At 44.1% G+C, this 18,262-nt stretch overlaps 1 protein-coding gene across 2 annotated transcripts in view; it reads left to right on the forward strand.

Annotated features, from left to right (window-relative positions):
• Positions 1-18,262, forward strand: part of mcama (melanoma cell adhesion molecule a) — a 42,176-nt gene that overhangs the window by 17,560 nt on the left and 6,354 nt on the right. For both annotated transcript variants that reach the window (XM_035178554.2, XM_035178556.2), the window contains exons 2-12: positions 11,629-11,762; positions 12,404-12,629; positions 12,716-12,786; positions 12,918-13,005; positions 13,096-13,272; positions 14,003-14,130; positions 15,952-16,096; positions 16,318-16,433; positions 16,840-16,981; positions 17,367-17,497; positions 17,797-17,944. In XM_035178554.2, coding sequence (XP_035034445.1) covers positions 11,629-11,762; positions 12,404-12,629; positions 12,716-12,786; positions 12,918-13,005; positions 13,096-13,272; positions 14,003-14,130; positions 15,952-16,096; positions 16,318-16,433; positions 16,840-16,981; positions 17,367-17,497; positions 17,797-17,944 — 1,506 coding nt within the window. The remainder of the gene's footprint in view (positions 1-11,628; positions 11,763-12,403; positions 12,630-12,715; positions 12,787-12,917; positions 13,006-13,095; positions 13,273-14,002; positions 14,131-15,951; positions 16,097-16,317; positions 16,434-16,839; positions 16,982-17,366; positions 17,498-17,796; positions 17,945-18,262) is intronic.

Consider the following 18,262-nt stretch of genomic DNA (forward strand, 5'->3'; position numbering starts at 1 on the left):
GGGGAATCAACAAGCGTTTCATTGTGTGTGGTCTCGTGATAACACTCTTCCAACGTTAACCCCCCCACCACACACACACACACACACACACCCACACCCCAGCTCTCCTCTCACACACTAACTCTTATTTTCCCTCCTTCCTCTGTTCTCACTGCTCATTCACTTTTCCCACAAATCACTTGACGGATGTGCTGCCCACAGGTGTTTTTGGAACGCTCTCCTCTCCAGCTGCCCCTGTCCACCACAGCATGGGAACGAGCGTGGGGGGGGGGCGAAAATCCTATTGTTCACAGCTGCTTGTGTCAATGTGACATGCCCATCTCCTCCGTCCCCCCCACCCTCGCCTCCCCAGCACAGCAGGACACTGTGCCACCGGACGACTTGGAATCCAGTCATAACCACAGCCCCGGCTCAAGGTCTTGGCACGCCGCGGCCGAGTGACTGAAACAAGTAGTGGATATTGTCTGCTAAGCCCTGGGAACTGGAGTCTCCCAGTCTAGAGATCAAGATAAAGTAGGCGTAGAGGCTGCTCGCTGCTCTCATATCAAACAATGTAGCTGCTCACGAGAACACAGATATATCATTGTGTTGGACATTGTGTCCGACCGACCACATGTGGATCGCGTTAAGAGAAAGTGGAGAACGTGTCGTGTTGTTCCCTGGAGGCGAGGGGCCGTGTTTTGACATGAAGTAAGGGGCAGGTTTGTTGTGAAAATACAGGTTTTTTTAGATCTGTGAGACGTGTGTCAATAAGGCTGAAGGTGAACGTGTTTTGAACCTGTGACTCTCACACGTCGTGTTTACATGCACACAGCGATTCAGGTTATCAGGAGGAACAGTGAGGCAAATAGTACAGCCGACGTCATTCGTTGATTACAACCAGTAAATACATTTTAATAACCGACCAGTCGTTTATCTAGTGGGGAGAAAAGTTAACCTGGTTTCAGCTTCTCAGATTTGACTGCTTGCTATTTTTGTCGGTTTTATCACTGGTAATGGAAAAACCCCATCGTTAATGGGTTTTGGACGGTTGCTCAGACAAAACAAGCAATTTAAAGACGTCACTGTGGCATTTAATTCCATTTTCTGCAACACCTCTAAACGTGGAGTGAGCCATTGATTTTATCGAGAGTAAAATCGTGCTGATTACCTCCACAGAGGAGGTTATGTTTTCACCCCTGTCTATTTGTTTGTTGGTTTGTTTTGCAAGAAAGATTGTTCAAAAACTCGTGGAAAAATTGGGATGAAACTTGCTGGCAGGATGCAATATGTGTCAGGGAAGAGCCCAGTAAAGTTTCACTTGTTTTAACAATTTGAAATAGAGCGTTTTCAACATTTTCCTTGATTTCTTAGAGATTAATTGAGGAAAAGAATCAGGCATGTATAGGGGACAAAACATGAATGTGTGCAGTTTGGTGCAGATCCAAATAAAAATCTTGATCTGAATACCGTTTTACTTCTAGCAAGAAAGAAATGCACCGTTCTCATTCATTTCAATACCTTGAGTAAATTGGTGCCTGCAGAGTGGGAGGCAGCCCGGCCATTCAAAGAAATGGAGACGGATGATAACATGATTGTTGCCACAATAGCTTTCCAGGGTTGTAAAGTCAAGTCCTGCAGTCGTATAAACAGCCGTGCAGTGTTTCTGAATGCCTGCAGTCATCCAGTAGCAGCTAAATCCCACATGTGCTTTGTTTGCTTCCCATCCCCGCCCTCCTCCGCTGGCGTCCCTCCCCCACTCCGCCATTGCCTGCCACTGTCTGGGCTGCACTCTCCTTAACCTGCGAGTAATTGTCCTTCACCCGGCATCTCACAGCTCACCAAACAAATGATTTACTGATTAACCAGACAAAACACTGACATCCAGAGGTTTAATCTGGGCCTAAAATCTTTTTCTTCTGCCTCTTTTTTTTGTGTTTCCTTCGGCTGCGGTCTGGGAGCTGCAGAGTGGCTGGGTGATTTGACTGATAAGATTCCAGGACAGGGATACAACCACCAGCCCACACGTTCATACACAGATCCTCTTATCCTCAGTTTTCATCTGCCTCCTCCCTCAGAACAGCTGCTTGCATGTGTGGTCATATGTCATCTCTGCTCGTTAAAGAAGTGATCAAAATTATCTCAGGAACTCACATTTTTACACATTCTTTACACAGAACCATCATAGTATAATTACAATATTGTAATGATAACGTTTGAATAATGGGGGGACTTTCACAGAGGTCTCCAGGAGCCGCAGCTCGATGCAGGGTCGGCCGCTGTAATGCTCACATTCCCAGTGGATTACTAACATGAACTCTGTTTTAGTAGCTGATAAGCCTTCGAACTAATGCATCTGTTTCTTAACGTTGACTTCCAGGATTGTGTTTCATATCTCACTAGTATCTGAAGCAACACTAACCTCTGTGAGACTCCCCAAAGTCTGTGGATATTGATTTTGAGAGACACTATTCGTTTGAAGCATATTCCCTCATTTTGTGCTTTAATGATGATGAGGATTCTTGAAACCAACAATGTAGACGTGGTCACAAATCACCAAAAATGTGTCACAAGTATCTGGAGACAGTGGCAGGCATAGAATTATTTTCGTACTCCTGTCTCACATGGAAGTATCTGCAATTACTGTATGTTCTTCTCACTTTCACCTGAAAATCCATCTGTACCTGATCCAGGTTCCTGTCACATTCTTCTGAAAACACACCGCTTCCCAATTTGTGAGGTATTTGGAACTGAGCCCATTTGCACACCTGGCCTATCACACTTATGAGTCGCGCGCGCGTGTGTGTGTGTGTCGTTAGTCGTTAGTCGGACCGGCCTGGGCACAGGCAGTAGCCTCTCTTCATTAACGCAGACGTGCACCTGTGATCACTCTGATATTCTCTTTGAGAGCATTAAGGTTCTCAGCGGGGGATTTGGGGGGGGTGACGGGGGTTCGCCATTTTGATCCCAGTGAATTAGGTGTGGCACGCTCGCCCGACAGCACGCCTCATGTCTGGGAGATGGGATAAAAGGAGAGGGAATGCACAAATAGGCCTTTGTTGTACGACGGGCGCCGCTTGAATGCTAATAAACTCTGATGACACAAACAGACACAGACTTCAAAAATATGCAGAACATTTCAGACGAGTATGAACACACACACACACACAGACGCACACACATTCAGAGTGATGGAAGTTTGTAGTTTGGAAGTTGTTTCTCGGAGGGTGTGTGTGATGGAGGCGTTGTCTCGCAATCACCATTAAAGCTAATCGTGTAAGATCTTTATGTAAAAACACAGCCGACTCATTGCGAGGGGGGGGGGGAGACGACACATCAGAGAACATTCCCAATGAATAGATTCAGCCTGTTTACATAAATGATTATGATGACCAGAGGAATTACTCACTCGTGGCTTCCTTTCTGCTGCTGTATAGAACCTCTTTGACACCAAAGTTAGTGGTTACGTGCAGGTAGAGCCACTAAAAAGGCGATTCACTTCATTTGCACTTGTTTTTTTTATGTTAGACGTCACGAACACAGAAAACTGAAAAGCTGTGAAAGCCCCTGTCTACTGCAGAGTGTTTTGACCCGAAAACTAATGCCGATTGCAATTTCGGAGCTGAGATATAACGAGCCCAACTCAACACTAGCCTGATTTTTCCAAATTGCAGGCACGTGCAGGGTAAATAAATCAGAAAGCCGATCAAAACCCCAAAATCGGACCTGACCCATCGAGTCCCCACAGGCTCGGGTCAGTATCCACACTCTAGTTCACACCTATGCTGAAAGCTTTCTGCTTGTGAATGTTGATGTCATGTCTGAACTGGGTCTGAGTGGGAGGCAGCACATTAGACCTTACATACTGAAGTGTGATTCATGTGTAAGTCCTCTCCACAACTCAGGATTCTACCACTGTTGGGTGCTAGTTCTTAATATCTGTCAAAGGAGAGGAGTTACCAACACGCCTTCGTACACATAATGCACAGAAACACCCACACAGCGTAATCTGTTGACCTTCAGTTAGAGCTCGACTCCTTAACTGTTCCCATGAGAAACCAAACCTCGTATGTAAGATTAACTCCAAGCTTCCCATTCTCTGCACTAATGCAAAAACAAAGGGACTTTGTTACTCAAGATTAAACAATACGTGCATTTGTCTTTTGCACGTTGAGGTCAAACACAAGATCAGTGATTTTTCAGCTAGATAGGCATTTGAAAAGCTTGTTCTATTTACGTAACAGGACAACCCCCTCTCCAGGAGACAGGACTGGATCCCCACAGTGAGTAAAGCTCGGTGTTAAATGTCATGGAGCATCCTGAGTGGAAGGTGACGGTGGTGATGGGAGGATGGTGGGTGGGCAGTTAGAGGTGTGACAGGAAGTGGAAATGACAGATAAGATTAAACTGGTGTGGAAGAAATAGCAGAAATACACCCATAGAGGAATAATGGTCAAAGCACATGATGGTAGACCATGTTCTTCCTGTTTACACCGGCTCGCACATGAATCCTGAACCTTTTTATGTACATCCATCGACCCATCCATTATCTATACCACTTATCCACTGAGGGTCGTAGGGTTGGAGCCAATCCCAGTGGACATTGGGCTACAGGTACCTGGACAGGAAACCAGTCTAATGCAGGACCAACATACTGGGTCAAACAACCATTCACACTCACAGCTGCGGACAATTTAGAGCTGGCAATTCACCCAACGTACAAATCTGTGGACTGTGGGAGTACCCGGAGTTTCTTATAGTAGTTTGTTTAAACTCAAAATGTAAACTCTTGCTGTACATGTCCTCTGTTTAATGTGTTTTTTTTTACCATTCATCTCGCTGTTGTTCCTCCTGTACATGCACTGATCAAGAGTCTGACAAATACCCAATCATGGTGCTTTGGTGGTTGTAAGACAAATAGTACTTATTGTGGGTCATAAAGAGATGTGTCATATAACCAGTTGGATTTTGTCCAACAACGTTTTCTTCTATTTCCTGTGTGTATCTTTAAAAAAAGTGCCTAAAATAATATTCTATAGGCCTGCCGTGCTTATAAAAGTGACTTTTTTAAATTCCGAGTTGAGTTTCTGGGAATGGAACTGGAAGCGATTACCTCAGGCCAGTCCTTTCTGCTGGATGGCTGAGGGGAAAGCTGATTGAGTTGGCTCTCGGTTTGTAGCGTTCAAGGATATTCAGCGCTCTGATGATGACCACAGGGACGGGGATAAGAAGGCCTTTGTTGGAGTACAGCGGCAAAGTCAGTGTGCTGTCGTCAGAGGTTTGATTGGGAGAAAGGTCTCCTATTTTTAGTGCTAGAATAACAGGCCTCGTACCTGGCCCCTCTTTACTTAATGCCTCGTCTTTCATACACTTTTAATAAGAGACGAAGAAGGACTCACTGATGCTGTCTGACAAGTAATGTAAATTTCTGCTTACTCTCTGCAAAGTTGGATGACTTGACATGTTGATGCATGTTCGGTTCATCAGTGTGATGTATGTTCCATACTCGTGGTTAGTGTTTAGTCCATTGATATCAGATCCATTTAGAGGAAGGAAGCGAAACATCCTTGAATTGATATTTGTGCTTGAAATGGAAACAGAATTATACTCAGCGTTTCCTCAGTGTTGTGGTTCCTCTGGATTATGAAGCTGCATTTGCACTTGTTCCACTTTCAGGGACTTAAGTCTCTCCAGCCTTCTGGTAATAGACTGATATATGACCACAATTCTTGGATCCGGTCTGTTTTTTGGCAAGTGGGATAACTAGATAATCCGTTTCCGATGTATTTCCATGTTTTTAGCCGTGGGGTTGAGTTTCAAGTAAACTGTTTCCGTGGGCTTATTCTTCGAATTTGTTTTTGTTCTGCTGTGACCTAAAGGAACCACCGATCCCTTGATGTAGATACAGTGTTTAGCCTGTTGACCTTTAATTTGCCATCCTGTGGCTGTGGAGCAACCTGCATGCCAGAGCCCAGCAGCTCTGGGGGGGGTTCTATTGATGAGCAGTGGATGCCGAGGAACAAGCCGCAGTTCACTGCTGAACATCAGAAACAAGCATTAATAAAACATGAATGTTGCTCCTTTAATGAAGACTCACCCACCGGGTGCGATGATGAAATATTAATGGAGCTGCTGAAGAAGTTGCTAACCAGCGGGAACGATTAGCAATTCTTTAAACAAGCCAGCGTTGGCAAACTGTTAGAGGGCGAAAGATGGGGAGAAAACCCCCCAAAACAAGTGGAGAAACATTCCAACACGGCAACATGTTTTTGTAAGTCATGCAGGTTGAGAGAGACGCCAGGGGAGTTTCATCAGATCTCTTGAAAGCAGAAACTCAGATTCCATCTTGTGGACACTATAATGCAAATATGTTCATTTTAGACAACTTGCAAAATAAATATAGAAGGAAAACTGCTGCTGGTGTTTATTTATAACCAATACCAAAGTCCAGTGAATTCAAAAAGTGTCCATGCACATAAAATATGATAAAAGCACAGCAAAGCAAAATGCACTGAAAGTTTGATCATCTTTTTCTGTGTGCAATATGTTGCAATGTTTTTTGTTTTGTCTACGTACCCCTGGTGTGGCCCGTGTTAGCCACAACAACAACCTGTGCTCAAAAACTATCAAAATCCAACAGGTAAATACAGCAGACTTTTACTGAGGTAATTAATATTATATGGTCATTTTTTTTGGCTTGAGCTTAGTAGCTCCCTTTGTTCACTGGCTTTAGTATAGAAACTTTATAAAAGCACACATTATAAAACAGGTCATGTCTAATTAAAGTGCAGGATTATAGTACATTATGCCTCCTCCAACGAGTGTTTGCAATGGAAGAAGTGTTTCAAAAGGTTTAAACTCAAGTAGGATCAATCCAAATGAGCAGCTGATTTGCAGTATATTGCTTATTCTGCTCAAACACAACTTCAGCTGCACTTCTCCAGCCGCCTTGGTGCATGGGGAATTGTTAGCAGCCAGAAAAATACAAAAAAAGGTGCAAGAACGTGACAACTGTCCTGCAGTGAGTTTACACAATGCAAGTTCTTGCCCAAAGGTCAATATCACCTCCTTACAGTAGCAGGAGTCTTGAGCTGAGTGAGTCCACCTCAGCATTGATCATGGAGGGTCTGTGTGCGTGCTCCTGACCTGGAGCGGTTGTACGCTGCATGAAAAGGAGGGAGATCACTGATGCACAAAGAGGAGCCTTTGAGGAGATTTGCAGCGCTCCCTTATCTCTCTATGTGAAAGAATAAAGCCCGGGCCCTTCGCTGCCACTCCCTGTCACCGAGGGATCAGGCTGCGGTGAGATTTGTGCCAGATGCTGCTTCTGAAACAGCAGCAACATCAGTAGGATGAGAAGCTGTGCTGTGTGTGGGTCTGTGTGTGTGTGTGTGTGTGTGAGTGAGTGTGGCTCTTTGATGTTGGGCAGTACACAGTGTCCCCCAGGTGTTCGAGAACACACCAGGGTTGCATATTGAGAAATCCTCCTCCCTGTCATCCACACTTACATGCTAGCTTTTTACACCCTCCGTCCTCAGAGGGAAACACGGTGTCCACATACGACTTTTATTCACGGAGTCTCCAGGAGTCGTGAAAAACTCTGAAGCGCTGACCTGTTCCTACATTTTCCTCGTAAGCAGCTTGAAAAAAGCGGATTTCTTCCCAAAATGTAGCATGTGGAATACATTTAATGGCACATACATAATTCAATGTGTCTGCTTTTGCAAGAATTCTTTGTTCCTCTTGTTGCAATATTTAAACCCCAGACACCAGGTTTTCTATAGCTGCTTTCAGACATGACATTTTATGGATCGGCTTCATGTGAGAGCGCAAATGTCTGGGTCAGTTGTTTTGGACTTTTTCTTGAAATATGTGAGAATAACTTCACAATGATGTCAACTTGGAAAAATTATAAGATTCAAGAGCTTTTGTTGATAAGGTCTGATGGCGGTGTTGAGCAGAATATACGCGTAATGCCCAATTTCCTGCTGCTTTACCCAACACGCCACCACTCGCCTGAAAGCTCCAGACATTTTCCTGTTGTTGTGAACGAGTTTTACTCCGACAAATCTTCTCCTGCGTTCTTCATAAGTTAAAGGCAAAGTCCAGACAACTGGGTCTGGATATTTTCCAGAGTTCATGTCTGAAAATGTCTCAGGAGTCCTGAAAAACTCGTGTTTATGTGGAATAGATTACATGTTCATAACTTAATGTCTTAGTTCCTCATACCGTCATATTCAAACACCAGGTTCTCTATGGTGACACTTACAACAAATGACAATTACCACATCCCCCTATCGACACATCAGCTTCCACTGATTTATTTTTTTAACTTCTCAGAAACATTCAGCCTCATTTCATGGCTCGTCTGGCATGTGAGGATTAGGGGCTGAGTAAAAGAGGCTGATTTGTCGTGTCAGAGGTGATTTGCACTCTTATCAGTGGCAGAGCTGTAGATCCACCAGAGGCCCTAAGCCGACTGCCCTAATCGAATGGGGAAGCCCTCGATGGTGACCACTTGAGTTAGCGTCTGAGGGTATTGTCTGTGTGTTAGGCACATAATGAGCTACTGTATGCAGAGGCTGTCCTGGAGGAAGCCCCCTCGTTACGTCTGTTGTTTGTCTCAATTGTATTGTGTGAGTCTGCCTCGACTGAATGGACAGAAAAACGTATTTGTTGAAATGATTTGTTGTGTTAATTCTGTCTGTATCCGCTCTAACGTCCTCAGACTCCCCCTGTAAAGGTATTAGAAGCATTATCAAATACATTTCATAAGAATCACTCAAAACCAAACTTTAGTCCAACTGCCAAACATAGACTTTAATAAAGGATCAAAATATCAACAAAACAAAAAGTAGATTTCCCATCTTCGTTTAGATTGTTTTTAACTATAAATGCATTGGTTCATGTGTCATAAACCAACATATTGGAGAAATAGATTATGTGACATGAGTACGGTGCTCGATGAAAAGTTAAGGTTTATGTTCAGACGTCAACTTTTATCGTTTTGTAGAAGTTTGGCTTCATCGACGGAAGGTATGAAAAATATTTTGGTTTTGGCATCAAAAGATGAATTGACACCAGTATTTTTATATGCTGAAATGATATTCAGTCCTTGGCAAGATGGCAACACTAAATCTAATTTATTTCTGAGCCACAAAGGAGAGAAAGATGTGGGGAAAGAAAAGTGAAAGAATGGAGCAAATTCAAATCATATCATGGCAGTAATCTTCAGTTTGGTTTTATTTAATTGCAGACAAAGTGTTACTTTAACATTTTTAACAAAGAACCACAGTATTCCTCCAGTGGAGAAGTTTACTTTCCATTTGAAATCTAATTGTTATTGTTGAGCTGTTTTTTGTGTCTCTGCTCGTTTCATCCTCTGACCACTCAGTGATTCGGGCTCTTGTCCTGCAGCCCTGATCCTGTCAGCACATTCAAATGCTCCTGAATGAATTAGCTCTGTATCATCCAGACACAGACAGCAGACAGCCACAAATGTATGCACACAGCCGCACACCCTCAGACAGCAGTTCTGGTTGTCAGGGTCCATAGATCATGGGTCATGTGTGTTTGTGCTTTAGTCCGTGCAGCATAAAGTCACAACAGGAACAGATAAGACCAGTCCCAGGTTGGCTTTGGGAGCCAAATCCCCAGCAGCCCCCCGGTGCTAATCGGATTAGCTGAAAAGTTAGCAGCACGGCCCCAAAGAGACACAACATTTTTTACACTGACTTCTGTAACATGTTTTGTTCTGCGGCCGCCATAATCTGCCTGTTGACCCACGTCATCTTTGCCACAGTAAACAGCAGTCACGGTACATGATGAACTGATTTTAACCTCTGCAAGAGCATATTTTGGTTGACTGGTGGGTGGGGGTGTGTGTGTGTGTTGGGGGGTCTGGTCTGCCCAGGTGGGGGAACAATGGCGCGCCGCTTGTCTTAAAAGAAATGGTTGACTGAACATAGGAGGAGGGAGGGACCTGCAGAAAAAAAAAAAAAATGAGTTGTGAAAATGATTGGGGGTGGGTGATGGGGGAGCAGCCGGCTGAATGGGGGCAGCAGGGTGGCAACTGGACTCTTAAAGCTCTTTTCATGCTTGGTCTGTTTCGACCAACGTTCAAAACACGGCCGAGGACACTGAGGCCCTGCTAATTGTTTCTCTTTTAGTTTTTTAGGAAACCATTAAATTGTCAAAAAGAGAAAATGGAAGGTCCCATGTTTAGTTTTTTTTAGCCCCTTTAGGATTTGACTATTGTTAAATTTGGTACATATTTATCATAGTAAATACATGAATCCATTCATTAAAAGGTCTAAAAACGACAAGACCTATTTTGTTCACCTGTGTACTAACATTATGCAAAAGGTTTTAACAATGTTCAAACCCAGAGAAAGCTAAAATCTTACTCAAGGTAACGGGGCGTTTTATTTTTGTTCGACTTTTAATCGCGTCATATCCGTTTTACTTGTCTCTGCTATAACTTCGGTACAAACAACGTATGACAAAGGAAAAACACATTGCTAGCCAGTAAGCCAGCTAGATTTGTTTCGCTACTTGCTGCGTCACGTGAATAAAACATAAGCCAGAGTCGCGTCAGGTAGATGCGATCCCATGATCCCACATGCTTCACAACGTCATAAATCTTTTGCCATTGTTTCGACTGAGAGACCCCTAGTGGCCAAAGTACGTTTAAGAAAGTTTGGAAAGAAACCAAGTACCTTCTATTGTAACAAAATCTCTTGTTTCACCCCTGATTATTAATTTTTAACATTTTATTATTCAACCCCAACCAACGTTTATTCACGTGCAATCATATAAGGACATTTAAGACGGTCATCGCAGCTTCCTGTGGAGCCACAACAAACTCAGGCGGCGATAATCCTGAATCAAATAACACAGACGTTTTTTAAAGAAGAAAGTGGTTTGCAGAAAAACTCAGGGTTCTCACTGGCAGAAGTCACACAGAGTCAGCAACAATCGCTGCTCTGTACTTTCTGTTCTGCAGACAAATATGAAAAAAGAGAAACTAGAGGCGTTGCAGCTCGGCTATAAAGAAGGTAGCACTGAAATAGTTAATAACACATGAGAGAATAAACCCACTAAACATCCCACCTGACAGTGTAGGAGGAGATGAGGCGGACCGACCTTCCCCATCCTGCATTGCAACTCCAAACCAGATGAAACCCAGAAAACTGACTTTCTCGTGCCATCTTGTTTTCTTTTGTCGCTGTACGAGCCGGCCCCCCTTTATAACAGCAGCCAAGCCCAACATGTATAAGAAAGCTCTTGGCTCTCTGAATCAACAGCCCACTGTCAAACTGGCAATGCTTCTCATGGCTGCATTCCCCCCCATCGTCCCCGGGGGAACGGATTTTCTGGCCAAGATGTGGTTTTGTGGTTACAGTCAGCCAGGCAGAATGGGTGAAAATTATGCCATGTGGACAAGAAGCCTTTTCTTCTGCGTTCTGCTAACATGGCTGACTGGCTGCAGATTGGCCTGGGTAGACCGACATCTGCCAAACACAATGCATCTTAGAATTAGCAGGGATCGAGGGGCCAAACTGGAGTGCATTGAGTTAAATGCTGTTTTGTGGCTTTGAATCGACCTTGAATAATATTTCTGTGCATGTGTGTGTTTGTGTTTTCCAGCTTGGGCCAGGGTGGAGGTGACCATGCATGCGGGTGTCGAGGTGTACCTGAGCGACTCGGCTCAGATCCCCTGCCAGTACAGATTCACCAACGTCGACTCTGAGCCCAGCTTCGTCATGATCCAGTGGTTTGTGGTGAGTGCGTCTGGACCCGCTGCAAAAAACTGACACCGTGTAAAGTTATGCAACTGCTCTTGAACTCGGCAGGGCTGCAGTCTCAGGGTCGACAATTCAAGTCGTCAGGCCGAGCTCAGGTTCTTGTTGAGGCTCCAGATTTTAGGAAGAGATTAAGATCTAGAGGGTTAAACACTGGCCACAAGAATTAAAAACAGCTAGACTCTTGTACATGAAACATAAAACTACCACTTACAAACTCTCCTCTGTTCATTTTTTAGCAATGATTTTTCACCAATCTCCTGATTTTAGAGTTACAATAAATGGTGAGTTTGTAGAAAAGAAAGAAAGTTGAGAAGATTATTTCTGTTTTTTGCATCTGACAGATAGTACATTTTTGGCGATTTCTTAAAAAGAAAACACGTTTTACGAACCCACCTGCAGTTTTCGGGGTTCAGGGGTTAGATTCTTGTGGCTCTGCATAGATAATAAACAATTGCAGATCGAATTATACAAAAAATTTACATTTCTAAATCCATAATATACTCAAATACATGTATAATTTCCAATTTAAAAACTGCCCTGAACTTATTTACCCCAAAGTGCTGCACGGTATATGGAAGATGTTGAGTTGCGTGTAAGTGGACGTTTGTCTCCTGCAGAAAGGCGTCGGCCGCTCACGGACGCGGATCTTCTACTTCGATAGCCTCGTTAGCGCCGCTGACAACAACACGGACTACACCAGCCGCGTCCAAGTGACTCGAGACCCTGAGGGAACTGTGCTCACCATCCGGGACGTCCAGCTCTCTGATGAGAGGGAGTTCTTCTGCCAGGTCAACGGGCTCGATGCCGGGGCCTCCGAGGGCAAGACCTACCTCAGAGTGTTTGGTAAGAAAGTCCACAACAAGGAAAACCTTTCAGATTGTTTAAAAAGAAAGAGTTAATTCGATTTCTCTTAATTTTTATTAACGCAGCTCCGCCAGAGGCTCCGGTGATTGAGGGCACCCTCACTGGAATATCTGTGACCAAAGAAGTGCCGTCTGAGGTGGGGCCACTTAGTTTTAGATACTGAGATTCACCAATATCTTACCATGTTAAATACAAAATATATTGTTCCTCGTGTCCTGCTGAAGTTTTCTCAACGACTGAAATGACCATCCTGAAATCTCCATCCAGGTTGCATCATGTGAGGTGACGAACGGCTTTCCCAAGCCCAACATCACCTGGTACAGAAACAACATGCCGCTGACGCCAGATCCAGGAAGTAAGTGTGAGCAGTAGATGGGAACCACTGTGTCTGTGTTTTTGATTTTTGTGGTCCACATGTGTCTTCATTGTCTTGTCCACGCTCCAGATGTAAACGTGTTGATCCTGACCTGGGAGACCAAAGGCCTCTACTCGGTGCAGAGCACGCTGGAGTACAAGGTGGTGAAGGAGGACAAAGACGCCCTTTTCTCCTGTGAGGTCAGCTTCTCCGTCCCGGGAGCCATCAGGACAGTGGAGTCAAACGGCATCAACATCACGGTTTTCTGTGAGTTCATGATCAGCCTGTTTTATATCGATGTCACGTCGGCCCGGGTCATGGAGCGATTGAATGTTTGATGTTTGCATCACGTCTATTGCCGACCATAATTGTCCATAAAAATGTCCATAAAAGCCTCAAAATGCCAACGTGAACAAAACCCTTTTTTCCCCATCCTCTGAAGTAGATAGAGACATGAGATAAAAACATTTGATAGCTTAAACATTTGTCTTTGCCCATAAATCATCCCCTTTCCCCAATATAGCCAATATAAGATGCTCTCCCTCTTCCTCTGACCGGCTGAAGCCTTGAAAATCCGAGTATTTCAGCGAATCACAGCTTATTTCATCAGTCACATGTCTTGAAAACGTTGACATTATATACAATGAGCACACGTCTAATCCGGCTCTAAACAGGGACCCTGTCTTAAAGGTAAACACATGAATATGTCACATCAGGTCTAAATGGTTTAAACTTCGTTATAACCAGTAATGACAGATAATTTTAATTCTGATCATCTAAAAGCATTTTAATGTTACTTCCTCTTCCATCTGCTCTGTGGGTCCATTGTTGTTTGAAGCAGTTTTTGTGGGGACACTGTGGCAAACGGAGCCAAACACAGTCTGGGCTGTCAACGCTGTGGAAGTGGCCTTGTTAAGTGACTTCAGCAGCCGGCTTAATTTGATTGTGTGTGTGTGTGTGTGTGTGTGTGTGTGTGTGTGTGTGTGTGTGTGTTTAGACCCTACCACCATGGTGGAGCTGTGGAAGGAGTCTCCCAAGGGCCTGGTCAAAGAGGGGGATGCTGTGGAGCTGCATTGCCAGGGCGATGGCAACCCCCCGCCGTCCTTCATTTTCAGCAGAGAACAAGTAAGAATGGAGGGTCTTTTTCTCACCCTAGAAGTCCCCCCAGAGAGAATGGGTGACACGCAGGAGACATGCAGGGAATGTTTTTGATATGCAGAGCTCACAGGGCCCCATGTAGACATGAGTGTACGAGGTCTGTGGAGGCCCTGTCAGCTCTGACCCTGCAGATCCAGGGCCGGGCTCTGAGACCGGAGGCCACGCTGACAGGCCTCATGAGTCGGGTCTCGTTCCCATGTCACACACGCATCCATTGTATGTGCGGACAATGCAAAAAACTCAGCCTACACTGCCGTTATAACTCTACTATAACTTTTGCTTCACAACCTTGTTCCTGGTTTAATACCTTTGGGGCTTTCGCTCTGTGTTACGACACAATATTTTACTCACTCGCAGAATTTACTGCTGAGATCTGGAGAGTGAGTTACTCTGCAGGACGCTGCTCGAACATGTCGGGTCAAAGCTTCACGTCTGTCAGGCTCGTTACAAAGCAGAAGACACAACTGCTGCATGGATGAGAAGGGAGAGACAGATTTTAAAGACAGATTTTATAAGAGGATGGACGATGCGTCAGTCTCAGTTGTCAACGTGACGTTTCACTCTTTTTTTTTTTTTTACTGCATTAAATAACTAATTAAAACCAAACCTATCAGAAACATGAGGACTTGAACAAACATCAGTGTGATAAGAACTGACTTAAAAGGACAGAAACATTGTTTGGGGAAAAATTGAAATGCACCTTGACTTTTTAGTTTGGTCCGTCTAACACGTAGGAGGCGGAAATCACGACTTATACTGCAGCCAGCCACCAGGGGGCGATGGAGATGATTTGGCTTCACTTTTGGGTAGCTGTCATGTCGTCCATCTTCGTATTCATGTCTAGGTGTCAGAGTATAAACTGCTCCACAAGCGGAGACACAGAAATTTGATGCTATTAATCAAAATTTTTAATAAACTGGTCCAGTACAGAGAAAATAGAAAGAAGCTCATGAGTTAGCCTCACGTCACTCCGAGCTTCTGGAACCACATATTTTGTGAAGACATGTTTTAGGTCTTTAGTCAGGGCAGGTGTCCTGGGTGAGGGGGAGCAAAAAACATGTAAAGTTTGACTTGGGAAATACCCTGGAGGAAAAACACTTCACTACATAAACCAACAGGTATGTAGAGATCAGGTTTAATCACTGGTGGGTGTGAAAGAGTTTTGAGTTATTATTGGACCTGAGACAAGAGGGTGATCTCTTCTGTGACAGTGAAGAGAATGGACGTTTATATGTCAGATGTCTGAAATGTACTCGATGGTTGTACAAAGTCAAAAGGCAAAGTGAAACGAACCATATCGCAGACATCCTGTGTTTCATTCCTACTTTTAACGTAAGTGGGTTTAGATATTAGATGTTAAATATTTAGGACTCCTCAGAGTCTGACCACTTGTGGCTCTTGTCCTAATGGATTCTGGTGTAAATTGTTGTGTGTCCTCATCCCTCAGCTGCTAAACTGGTCAGTACATGTTTCCATTAACATTAAAACTAGGAACGGGAAGAAAAAGAAAACTGGCACCAACTTCTGACAATAAGTTTCAGATGTCGTCAGCTTTTTCTCTGCAGAGTTGAAAGTAATGAATTCATGCATCATTTGGGAAAACTCTCATTTTAAACTGGAAACCAGAGCAGGATTCTCACTCTGTGTTGATACACAAGTGGGTGGGTTTGATTCATCAGCTCTTTTACAGCCACAAACTATTTTTTCCACAACATGAAACCGAATCAGGATCAGATTTTTCATCACCCTCACATGATCACAGTGTGTGAACTTGAGTTTTTGTTGCAGGAGGTGGATTACGACGTGCCGGGCATCGGTGACGTGTTGGTCCTGTCCACGGTGACACGGAAAGACAGCGCCATCTACCAGTGTCGGCCTGCGCACGCTGAGGGACACGCCGAAGTCAGAGGGGATGTGCAGCTCACCGTGCACTGTGAGGAAAACACATACATGACATATTTAAAACTGACTTAGAGACGTTAACAACTAAGGACACAAAACGTTATTTAGTCAGATTTAAAGGTTTTTCAAAGTGCTTTAAGCAAAAGCTTTGTTGAAAACGTCTCCAGCTCCATCTGATCATTTCATCAAATTATATTCCTGTTGCCTTTCAATTCATTCATGTGTCTTGTTTTCTGTGTCTGTCGCCGTCAGATCTGGATCCAGCTGTTGTTGTGCCTAAAGAATCTGAGTTCATGATCAAGGGAGAAGATTTGACCGCGAGCTGCAACGCTCTGTCCTCCCTGAAAACCTCCACTGTCTGGTACAAGGTTCGTACATGTCAGACTCGAGCTTTGCTTGACAAATCTTGCACGGAGGTAGATTAATGTTATTATATATCATATATCAACACGTCAGTACCTTTTTCAAAGTAGAGCAAAGTACAAAATACTTCAAACATCCTGACACTGTAAGCAAAACTCTGATATGAACATATAAAGTGAACGATGCTACAATGCTATAATACTGACATGAGCGAGGGGACGGTTTGTAGAACAGTCTCAGATCATCCACGCTCACAGCCGCTAGACGGGTTTACTGTTTACACACAGTACTGTGCTCTGGGGACCATAAATGTGTGTTTGTAACTCCGTTCTCTTGATTGCTTCAAATCACTGATTGTACATGTGTGTGCTTGTTGTCTCTCTGTGTGTGTGTGTGTGTGTGTGTGTGTAGGATGGCAAACAGGTGGGTGAGGGCAACACATTGCACCTGCAGGACGCCACCTATGACACAACAGGAGAGTACAAGTGTGAGGTGACCGTTCCCTCGCTGCCGGCGCTGAAAACCAGCGGCTCCGTTAACATCATCGTTCAAGGTCGGTGGCCATTTTTCAACCAGCTTCTCTTTAACTGTGACGTCAGCTGGACTTCTTTCAGTTTCTACATTAATGAAACACGTATCTAAAGTCCAAATGGTCATGAAAGTCCTCACAAGCGACTATTTCTGTTCCCACCGATGTGATCCCCCGCCTCAGTATTTTTGATTTGAAACACCTGTGCTTGGTACTTTAAACGTCAGCCAGGTAACTGTTGGACTTTATTTTGAAGCCTCAAATTAAAAACCTAACAGGAAAGAGGGGTTTGGTGCCATGTCAAGACTTTTAATGTGAAACATCTGTGCAGGAAGTGTTTGGTTTCTTGGTCAGTAGCTCAACATGGAGCGAGAGTAGAACTGAACTGTGTGTGTGTGTGTGTGTGTAGGTGGTCCTCAGCTGATAGGGGTGGAACAGGAGGTGCAGCTGGAGGAGGTCCAAGGCATGATGATCAACATCAGCTGTGAGGCGCTGGGTCATCCACTGCCCAGCATCTCCTGGAGCATCGTCGGTGGCCAGGTAACCGATCTCAACTCGCAGTGTAAACTCAACTACAGTCTTAACAGTGTGAAGATGGATTCAACTTACAAGGCCTTGTCTCTATTGTTAGTTGTTACTATTCTCATATTTTACTATTTCAATTAATTCTTTCTACTTTCATAGTTTCTTTGAAGCCACATTTTATTTTATTTATAGCAATATTAGACTTTTTCATCCTTTTCTGGGTGTATTGGCTCAGTGGTGTTTTATATATATGTTGTTATGTTACGTTGTTAATAGTGTGTTAATGTGTAATGTGTGTGTGTGTGTCTCTGCAGAACTGGCTGGAGGTGGAGGTGGCGAACAAAGCGAAAGAGCACAGGGCGAAGAGCGTGGTGTCGGTCAAAGTCACCTCGGACGTCAGCGCTCAGTGCAATGTGTCCAACGACATGGGCACCGAGGTCAAGTCTTTCAGCATCAGAGCCAGTAAGAGCTTTTCTGTCACGGTCACTGTGTGAGGGGGGGGTCGTGGTCGTGAAACTGGGTGTAGATGATGGTGATCAATCAATCAGTAGTTTCGCAGTCTTGATAAAATGTGCTGAAAACATTCAAAACGTGAGATACGATATGAAATGTGCCGCATCAACAGTGAAGGAGGATGATGATTGAAACATTTGGGAATTTTCCTGCGATATAAAGTGAAACCAGGAACCGTCTCATTCCTACTTGCATCCTTTGCCTTTTTTTAGAGGAAATCGATTTAACATTTGCATTCAACAGCGTAGAAAATACCTCAGTTATGTG

The sequence above is a fragment of the Hippoglossus stenolepis genome, chromosome 15 (assembly GCF_022539355.2).
Source record: "Hippoglossus stenolepis isolate QCI-W04-F060 chromosome 15, HSTE1.2, whole genome shotgun sequence".
NCBI lineage: Eukaryota > Metazoa > Chordata > Actinopteri > Pleuronectiformes > Pleuronectidae > Hippoglossus > Hippoglossus stenolepis.